The 10,627-nt window shown below is 40.9% G+C and overlaps 1 protein-coding gene across 2 annotated transcripts in view; it reads right to left on the bottom strand.

The window, feature by feature from the left end:
- Positions 1 to 615: 615 nt before the first annotated feature.
- tmc8 (transmembrane channel-like 8) overlaps positions 616 to 10,627 on the bottom strand; it is an 11,897-nt gene continuing 1,885 nt past the window's right edge. Inside the window, exons 2-16 of one of the 2 annotated variants that reach the window (XM_052110842.1) lie at positions 10,466 to 10,627; positions 9,610 to 9,758; positions 9,201 to 9,329; positions 9,071 to 9,117; positions 8,601 to 8,740; positions 8,327 to 8,474; positions 7,960 to 8,124; positions 5,702 to 5,853; positions 5,537 to 5,612; positions 5,116 to 5,213; positions 4,818 to 5,004; positions 3,646 to 3,776; positions 3,008 to 3,160; positions 2,263 to 2,341; positions 616 to 1,076 (exon numbers count right to left, since the gene is read on the bottom strand). The exon at positions 10,466 to 10,627 is cut by the window's right edge and continues 64 nt beyond it. In XM_052110842.1, the coding sequence (XP_051966802.1) occupies positions 1,068 to 1,076; positions 2,263 to 2,341; positions 3,008 to 3,160; positions 3,646 to 3,776; positions 4,818 to 5,004; positions 5,116 to 5,213; positions 5,537 to 5,612; positions 5,702 to 5,853; positions 7,960 to 8,124; positions 8,327 to 8,474; positions 8,601 to 8,740; positions 9,071 to 9,117; positions 9,201 to 9,329; positions 9,610 to 9,758; positions 10,466 to 10,627 (1,825 nt within the window). In that variant the 3' untranslated portion in view covers positions 616 to 1,067. Of the gene's footprint in view, positions 1,082 to 2,262; positions 2,342 to 3,007; positions 3,161 to 3,645; positions 3,777 to 4,817; positions 5,005 to 5,115; positions 5,214 to 5,536; positions 5,613 to 5,701; positions 5,854 to 7,959; positions 8,125 to 8,326; positions 8,475 to 8,600; positions 8,741 to 9,070; positions 9,118 to 9,200; positions 9,330 to 9,609; positions 9,759 to 10,465 lie in introns of both variants that reach the window. The other variant, XM_052110841.1, reaches the window with a different exon arrangement.

Here is a 10,627-nt window from a genome sequence, read left to right on the forward strand (position 1 = left end):
AATCGCGAAAATTTTTTTAACGTGTTATTTTATGTAAAATTAATTGCACTGAATTAACACGTTAAATCGACAGCCCTAATTCACATGCTTAAACTACAATGAGGGGATCAAATGCCCCCATAAATATAGTAAAACCTGAGATCACCTACATTTTGGGGTCCAGCCATCATGAGGGAAATGGCTTATCAAACATACTAAATTATGTTTTGTAGAAAATGTAAAAATGCAAAAAGTTTTCTCTGAGGGTTAGGTTTATGGGTAAAATTATCTTTAGATCTGTATAAAATCCATAAAATGCATGGAAGTCTATGAAGAGTTCCAACAATTATATAATAACAAGTGTGTGTCTGTGTGTGTGTGCATGTTTAAGGACTTTGTGTGTGCAAACACACATCCACATATGTGTTCATCTAAAGGATTGTGATGCTCCTGATCACTTAATATTTCTGTATTTTGTAGTCTAATACATTCGTTTCCAATGGCCGGTCGTTTGTCACGGGGAACACAACAAGTGTAACTAAGTGAAATAATTATAAAAAAAATTAAATGTAAAGTTTTTGTGTCTGTGTTTTCAAATATCACATGTGAACAAAGTAAAGGAATTTTATTCCATTTGAATTGAGAAAAAAAAAGATAAAAACTTAAACGTTCGGGTCAAAATGATCAGAACACAACACAAACTGTTCTATGAGCTGCTTTTACAACATTCATATTGCACATGAAACATTTACAACTGTAATATTTGTGTCATTGATTTGCACAAAAGACAATACCCTCAGAGGTCAGAATTCAAGAGCAGTGGGGAAATATTGACATGAAAACTTATAGAGTGTACAAGCACAGATGCACACTTCAGAAGCACAAATATTACATGCAGTATTCGGTGATCTGTTGCACACTGAATCTAATCACACACACTATTTAGCACGAATAGCTTGTGATTAGCGACTTCCACACAAAGTGTATCTTCATTCACAGGTAGGGCATCTCTGCAGCATCTGGCGTGTTGTTAGCGTGTCCGCTGCTGTCGTCTCATGATTGTAGAGTGCTGTTTCACCAGGAAACGCTTATCTGAGCTGCACTGGAAGACAAATGCAAGACGGAAGAAATTCAGGACTCTGCAACTGTCCAATCAGAAAACAACGAGCACATTTCTGACAGTCTACAGAGGAATATTCATTATTATTATTATTATTATTATTTATAGTGTAGGAGAAGGGAGAGGAAGTGATGGGAACAGGATGGGAAATTGTAGCGAGCCAGATTCAAACCTGTCTTTCCCAATTGAGCACCACGACTCACATGCTGACATGTTTCTTAAAAATAAATTGCTTTTTTCTAGGGCTGTCAATCGATACAATATTTTAATCAAATGAATTACATGGTGTCCCGATTAATTAATCGTGATTAATCGCATAAACAAATATTTGCTAAGAAAGCCCCTCATATAACAATAATTCAATATATAATGATTATACATATTTATATCAATATATAGTTATACATAGTTATCTTTTAATATTTAAAAATTATATATAATATATTTATATTAAAATGTTTTATATTCCTGTAGCAGAAGAGTTCATCATTGATAAAGACAAAAAGCATCTTCAGAATACAATGTATTGATTATTACCATATTATTGATCATAAGTCAAACATTGACACACAGTTCACAGTAATCCATTACACAAGTGAATTTATCAGTCAGTTGAGATTTATGATGAGGGCTTGTTTAAGAGCCTGTCAATGTACACCTGCGTCAGACGTCTCGGGTGTGTTGCGTCATAAACGTATAATGTTTAGGTCACTGTGTCAAGTTAAATATAGTTTAATATTCAATCTTTAAACACATCTTGAGATCTCTTATATCGGATTTGAGCTCCATCAAGTGTTTGAACACAAGAACGTAAAGCATGTTTGTGTTGTTCTGCTGAAGTGTTTCTTCACTGTATAAACTCTGTGTTGCTCATACAGCTGAAGTTTCACTTACTGCCCCCTGGAGGAAACAGGTGGTACTACAAGCTTGAATTTCTCAGGAATATTTCTTACTATGGTCCGTGGGCATTGAGATTAATTGCTTTAATTTTTTTAACGCGTTATTTTTTGTAAAATTAATCGCACTGAATTAACGCGTTAAATCTACAGCCCTACTTTTTTCATTTGTAAAAGCTTCTTATAAATTAATAAATGTAGCCTAAACACATTATCCATAAGTTGTTTTTTATAGTTTGTATTGGAGATAGTAAATGACACACTCACCATAACCAACATGTCCTTCAGTCTCTCGATGCCTTTACGATTGGCTCTTCCACGAGACATGTATGACGTCAGTATGACACTGTAAAACACATAACCAGGTTAAGAAAACTTAGACATGCTCATCTGTACAGTGAAACTCCATTATAAACATTACACTTGTCCCCACCAGACTGTCAATAATTTTTCTGATCTCGCTGAATGTGAAAATGCTGCATGAATGGTCATAACAGCCAATCAGAATACATGTGTGGTTCATGCACACACACACACTCACACACACACACACACACACACTCACACACTCACACACTCACACACACACTCACACACACACTCTTGTTGTGTTTCCATGTTTTATGGGGACTTTCCATAGACATAATGGTTTTTATACTGTACAAACTTTATATTCTATCCCCTAAACCTAACCCTACCCCTAAACCTAAACCTCACAGAAAACTTTCTGCATTTTTACATTTTCAAAAAACATAATTTAGTATGATTTATAAGCTGTTTTCCTCATGGGGACAGACAAAATGTCCCCACAAGGTCAAAAATTTCGGGTTTTACTATCCTTATGGGGACATTTGGTCCCCACAAAGTGATAAATACACGCTCACACTCACTCACACTCACACACACACACACACACTCACACACTCACACACACACTCACACACACACACACACACTCACACACACACACACACACGCACTTACACACACACACATACACACACACACTTACACTTCTGCCAGTATGAGAGCGAATGCAAACGCCTCAGATGAGATGTAACTGATGGCGGTCTGTGCGGGGACGGGCAGCGTCTTCACACACACACTCGTCACATTAAACACGGTTCTGTTTCCTTCAAATGGGCCGCAGCCTCCCGGAACAAACCTTACAGGAAACACAGGGAGATGAATGTGTGTCAAACTGATCCGGCTGGATTTCAGTACGTATATGTGAGATACGTGCTAAAGTATGCTCTGATTTTGCATTCTTGTCTAATTAACGTCATTACAAATGATAAGATCAGCATCACAACTTCAGAGAAAATATGCATTTGAACATTTCTTATGAATTGAGAATGTCTTAGTGTTTGGTATTGTGATGACAGCGAGCACTGCAGCTGACGTGAACCAAACCTGATCATCATGTGCTCCAGCACGAGTTAAGAACGCCCCAAAGAACATCTTGTGGACCTCAAATACAGTTCACATGATCAATGATGCTCATTTACTGACAATTCATTCATCACCTCAAATTTGACATGAGCCTCTCTTTGCCTTGAGTCTTTTTTAAAGCCCCAAATATTTCTGCATGTCTAGGTTTAAATAATAATAATAAATATTCGCTGGTCACTCAGTGGATCAGTGTAATACCTGTTGATGTTGACTCCCAGCGTGACCACAGACATAAACAGACCCAACAACAGCATGAAATGGAACAGAACTGAGGAACTGGCGGTCCGGAACATTCTCTGAGCGGGAACACAACATCTCACTACTGTGAACTGAGAGAGAGATCATAAAATTCATTATTGTTCATTATTTTATCCACCTTTATTTTGGGCATGGAAGTGATCCAGATTCACAACGGAAGTCTGATTTCACTCTCCAGTGGTAAAAAAGCATGTGGCTCAATTGGTTACATTAATATCATAAACTAATTTGAGAAGTTATGACAGCCATCAACTCCACAACCCTCCAATTAATGTTTAAATGCTTGTTGTTCTCCGTCTGGAACGCTCGTATTGGTAATTTTGCTTCTTATCAGAATCATCATGGCGCCGTCATCAGGGGTTGCTCAGGAACACGTCATATATTGGACTGAACTGGTCTCAACTGGTCCAGATGTTACTTACTCAACATACAACCAAAATTGAACAAATGTTAACAAAAATGTCCTAAAAACAAATGTATTCATATTTCTTGTACGTTGTCAATGGATTTTGAGGATGAGTTCATGTCGCACAAACTGTGTAATCTGACAAACACTTGATGAATTTCAAGATACTGTAGAGTCAGATTGACATGTTTCCTCTTTTTGAAAAGTTAATAAATGTATGTATTTAGCAGTCAGATCAATACATGATTATATGGTCACTTGCATTTTATTATTTGTATGTATTCTCGACTTTATCAAAACAGACCTGCGACCCCTCAGTTGCAGTGGCGGAGATAGGGGTGGACATGGCAGTTTTTTGTCATTTTTTGGTACTTTTTGGCACGATTTAGTTCTTTAGAGGTGAAATCATCTCTGTACTTAACATTAACTTAACATGTGCACACACCGAGGTCGCCAAACCTCTCCACCCCCCAGAGTCTGACGATATAATAATATATATAATGCTGCCCGGATATTTCTGTGCCACCACAGACTGATCGCTTGCCCAATAGCAGAATTAAAAGAATTACATGGTATCAAAAGTAGTAGTATCTCAAAATAATGTGACAATATCTTCAAATAATGATTTTTGTGTTGGATTTTTTTTTTTTACGTGATGCTAAGAGCTTCCATACATGAGTGAATTCAGATATAGTTGTCATCAAACCTTCTTGATATAGAAGACAAACAGCAGTCTGATGGTGCTGATGGTGGGCAGAAGAGGGCAATAAAACACGCCCACCCATGTGACTGTCTGACTATTCACCAGGTCCAGCACGTTTAAGGGAATCTCAAATTGCTGTTTGCCCAATATCTGCACCAACCTCCAGTCTGGAAACCTCTCCACCAATAACCTGCGACGAACCACACGGGTAGAGGAATTTACCAAAGCATTCACTGCGAAATTCAGCCAAAAGCTGTTCGCCCAAAGGGACATGAGTTTAATAAACATCTACACATCTCACGTTCTTGGGTAGGCCAGGAAAAACGCACTGAAGATACACTCAATGAGGTTGAACATGGTGAGTTTGTACATCTCCTTTCCAAACTCGTTCTCGAGACACTGACAAACAAACACAACAAACACAAATATGAAACTAGAAAACAAGAGACAGAATCTGGAAGAGACTAAACCAAAGCAGTATCACAGGAAAGGTTTGCTCAGAGCAAATAGAAACAAATGAGTCAGTTATTCAGTGAGAATATAGAGCTACTGTAACGTGGATAATAACATTCTTAAGTCTAAATGAATGTGGAAAACAGAACTGGATGAGACGTGTTAGAGTTCAAATTGAGATCTCCAGCTTTTACTACAGACTCGGGGATACAGGAGACTTCTCATCGCTGTGTAGGAGAAACAATGGACATGTTAATGAGATCTCAAACCTTGCTTTTGACACCTGGTGTTCTGATAAGGAAGAACAGATAGATGCCTAAAGACGCCAGCTTCAGGAAAATACTCCTGCACACACACACACACACAAACATTAGTCTGAAAGCCTTTGGAATATATAACACACTTCAGAGGTCAGAGGGCATGACCTGTCTGACCTGATCAGGGTGAGGTTGAGTTGGGTGGTGAGAGAGTAATCCTCAAACTCTGAGATCTTACTGAAGACGTGCGGTAACAGGTAGTTTACCATTGCCATGGTGATTGGAGGAAGATACTCCAATATTAGAGAGAGAATCCGGAGATCCTCATACTGAGAGAGAGAGAGAGAGAGAGAGAGATAGAGAGATGGGCTCAACATTGGTCAAATTTAGAAATGTTGATTTAATCAGTCTATTATTGATGTATGTACATGCATCACTGGACATTTAGGTCATTTTTTGCATTTTATTTTTTATTTGCAATCTCAAATTCTGTATTGTTTTTAATAGCTTTTTGGCTGGAAATGCCGCTGATGGAAATGACATTTTCAAACGGTTTTCAAATAAAAAGACCCACTAATTTCATAGCTAACATTTTACAGTATGTATCCTTAATTCACACAATTAAAAAATATTGTCACACTGTGACAGGGCAGGAGTACAGGAGAACTGCTGCCAGGGGCGGGGGAGACCCCTTCTGTTCCCTGAGAACGCGGCGGTGTGTTCTGTCTGCCAGGGGCTGGAGGTCTGCCTCTGATCTGCCAAGGGTTGTGTGGCTGTCATCCATTTGAGGGTGGAGGAGTGGCCGAGGACCAAGTTATGGCTTATCGGAGAACCGGCGAGTAAGTGTCTTTTTCTCTTTCTCTCTCCTCTTTCTCTCCCACTGCTCTCTCCCACTTCCGTGTTGGCCTTCCCCTCTCTTTTAAATTTTAATGTGTTTTTTTTTTGGGGGATACTACACTGTTACTGTGAGTACTCTGTGGTTTTAATTATTATTGTTGTTTCCCTCCCCCTGTCCCCTCCTAGATTCAGGAAGGCGGGGATGACCTGCCGGCAGACGGGGCCGGAAGGGCTAACTCCAAATCTTCTGTCCTCACCATCTTTGACTTGTCTGCTGCTTTCGACACAGTGAACCACCAGATTCTCCTGTCCACCCTCTCCAACCTGGGCATCACAGGAAATGCACTAGGATGGTTTGAGCCATAGCTCATGGGAAGATCCTTCAGGGTCACTTAGAGAGGAGAGTTGTCCAAGTCCCACTAGCTTACTACTGGTGTTCTGCAGGGATCAGTGCTTGGATCCCTCCTCTTCTCAATCTACACTACATCACTTGGGCCTGTCATTAAGGCACATGGCTTCTCCTACCACTGCTATACAGATGATCCACAGCTCTACCTGTCATTCCAACATGACAACCCCACCGTCTCTGCCTGCCTCTCAGAAATCTCAGCCTGGATGATGGAATGTTACCTACAGCTCAACCTTGCCAAGACAGAACTCCTTGTGATCCCAGCCAACCCCTCTGTTGACCACAACCACACAATTTATCTTGATTCAACTACACTAACGCCAACCAGGACATCCTGGAGCCTGGGTGTGGTGGTGGATGACCAGCTTCACTGCTAACATCTAATCAACCATCCATTTTTGCAGGTTCATGCTTTACAACATCAATAAAATCAGTACTTTCCTGTCTGAATATGCTACACAGCTCCTGATCCAAGCTCTGGTCATTTCAAGACTGGTCTACTTAAATGCTCTATTTGCTGGCCTCTCAGCTAGTCTAAGCCACTGCAGATGATCCAGAATGCTGCAGCACATCTGTTCTTCAATCAGCCAAAGAGGGCTCACGTCACCCCACTCTTTATTTATTTTTACCCTTTTTATCCCATGCCCAATTCCCACTACTTAGAAGGTCCTTGTGGTTGTGAGGTTACTCGCCTTAATCCAGGTGTGGAAGGACAAGTTTTAATTGTCTGAGAAAGAACAGGAAATGAGAGGGAGAAGAGTGGGAATGGGATTGGGAAAGGACCTCATGAGTCTTGAACACGGGTCACCCGCGATGCATCAGCACAACATGTTATGAGCACAGCTCGCTAGGCTACGGCTCTGATTTCACTCCACTGGCTGCCAGTAGCTGCCCGCATCAAAGTCAAGGTTCTGGTTTTCAGGACAGCCAATGGGACCGCACCCTCTTAATTCAATATACTCCTCCAGGTCTATATCCCAACTCGCTCTTTGTGGTCAATGGCACCTGGTGGTCCCATCGCAAAGCAGCACAAAGTCCATTTCACGATCATTCACTCTCTGTTTGTGGTGGAATGAGCTTCCAATCCCAACACGCTCTGCTGATACCATCTCAGCATTCAAGAATCAGCTGAAAACACGTCCAGTCCACACTAAATGCACTTACTATCTCTCTAATATTAAACGTGTACCTGTTGTTGTGACAGTTTGATGGCGTAATGGATGAGAGTGAAGGAGCTGCCCAGAAGAATCAACACGAGGAAGTTCAGAACGACCCGCAGGAAGATGAGCAGAACCCACTGTCTGAGCGAGCGCTGCTGGACTCTCTCATGAAACATCTGCTCGTCGAGATCCATCTGGAGGTCAGAAGTCAGAGGTTGAGTTTTGGGATTCGATAAAAGTTGACAAAATAAACTTTCAGCAGGTAAATGCATACAAATTTAAAGTCTTTCTCTTCTGGGTATGAATGGAACAAAAAATTGATGGCATCACCTTGCACTCAGGGGCACACACAAATGTTTGTCAGAAGAAATGTGCTGACTGCTGTCCATTTCTCACCTTCAGTTCGTTCCGGATGAAGTTGCGTTTGAGTGACGCTGCCTGTTGATTCTGAATGCAGAAATCCCATCCGCAAAACACTTTATAACTCGCATTAGAACTGAAGCGATTTCCAGTCAACCACGAGTGTTTGTAGCCCACAACCGTCCTGAAAAACAGCAGCACACATCAGTGAATTATTCAACTCAAACAAATGACACATTATGCCACAGTCTGATATACAGGTGATTTGTGTCCTCTAAATGTTTAAGCGGTCAGCAGCAAAACATCTGACCTGCGGACCACCATAAAGACACTGAGGACGAGAACAGATGTCATGCCAAGAAGAAAGAGGATTGAAGTGTTCAAGCAATCGGAATCAAGAGTGCCACGTGTGTAGAAACTATGAAATACTGAAGAATTTTCAAGAAACCCCTTTAGAGAGAGAGAGAGAGAGAGAGAGAGAGAGAGAGAGCAAAAGTGTTTGTAAAACTGTGCCATTATCTGTAATCATTTTGCAAAATAGATATGCTAAATAATATTAATTTAGAAAATCACACAGTGCCCACATTTACATGATAAATAATATTCCGATATTAATCAGAATTTGATCGTATTCAAATTATATTGCAATAGCTGCGGAGCATGCAAACGTCTTATTTCAGAATAAAGGTTTAACCAGAACACAGATATTAATCGGTAGCTCATGTGCATGTAAATGTTTTCAGTGAGGAAATAAGAGAGAAACAGTGTAAAATTACTTACAGATCCAATAAAAATGTCTTTATATCCAAACGAATAGCTATGGGACTCTAGATAATCAAAAAATATGAGATCAGTATTAATGCATTAACTTTAACTCATGGCCAAACTGCAGACCCTCGTCCCATCTCACCATGATTGTCTCTGTACACCAGCGCTGGCGTCACCACAGATCCGCTGATAATCACACTGTACAGCAGATTCAAACACAGCAGATACCGCAGGAACACAAAGTAAGCCTTCACCCCAACGCCAAATTGACCTGTGCACGGGATTACACACTGTTAACCAGACTGTGTCATCGTTCACTCACCACACACACACACACACACACTCACACACACACACACACAAACTCACACACACACTCACACACACACAAACACACAAACACACACACACACACAAACACACACATACTCACACACATACACAAACACACACACACTTACTCACACACACACACATACACAAACTCACACACATACACACACAAACACAAATTCACACACACACTCACACACACACACGCACAGAGTCACCTTCAATCTTGTGAAGTGTGTGTCTCCATGGCAACAGTCCTGACACGGCCCTACCCACATGCTCCTTTAAGCGCCGCCTTGCGATTTGCTGGCTCCGCCTCCACGAGTTCCATGAGCCAATGTTGCGTCTCTGTAGGTGCTGCCGCTCTCTGATTGGCAGACAGAACACTTAGGTGTGCTGGGAGTGGATAACTAGAATATGGTGCAGTGTATACTGTATACTGCCTACTCTTTTTAACAATAGCATTTCATTCATGTTAATGTGGGTATGACATATTGAAAGGATATTGGTCTTGGTGGACTAGATCTGCTAACGCTGCTACTGCTGCAGAGCAAGTACGGAGACTCGCTACTGTTAGACATACTGAGTTAAACATGCCGACATGTTGCTGCTGCACAATGAGACGAAACACAAGACATACTGCATCAAGTATGTTTGAACAAGCTGCTGCATGAATAAACTTTACATTCAATCCCCATGTAGCAGATCTAGAGGGGTGAAGCTGGGGTGGAGGAGGATTTAAGTGCACTGCAGTGAAACCAGCTCCTCTGCAAAACTGAGCAATTGAAATGTTACACAATGAGAGTGACACAAAGTTCATTACATGTCATAGGACCAATCAGCTTACACCATGCGAGCTGATTGGCTTAACAGATAACAAGCTCAAAGAACCTATCAGTTGTAGCCGTATGATATTTCAAACAGTAGTACGCTGCTACACTGACCTCATGACATTCCATGTTTAATTCAGTGAGTGGCGTCCAGATATCTCAGAAACATGGTTATTTTGAATAGTTTGGGCGGTCTGATCAAATAATGAGTCAAGATTGATGGATGGATTAATTGAGTGCACACCTGATGTCTCTCTTGTCCTGCATGGAGAAGGGTAAAGCTTTGAGAGGTACACTGGATTTCCACTCTCTGTCCAATAGGAAACGTTCATTCTGATCATGCGTGAGCGCGTCTGGATGAATCTTCTGTTGCTGTCGGCGATGAGCCTGTGAGCTCGGCAACAAG

This window comes from Xyrauchen texanus, chromosome 39, assembly GCF_025860055.1.
Source record: "Xyrauchen texanus isolate HMW12.3.18 chromosome 39, RBS_HiC_50CHRs, whole genome shotgun sequence".
Classification (NCBI taxonomy): Eukaryota; Metazoa; Chordata; class Actinopteri; order Cypriniformes; family Catostomidae; genus Xyrauchen; species Xyrauchen texanus.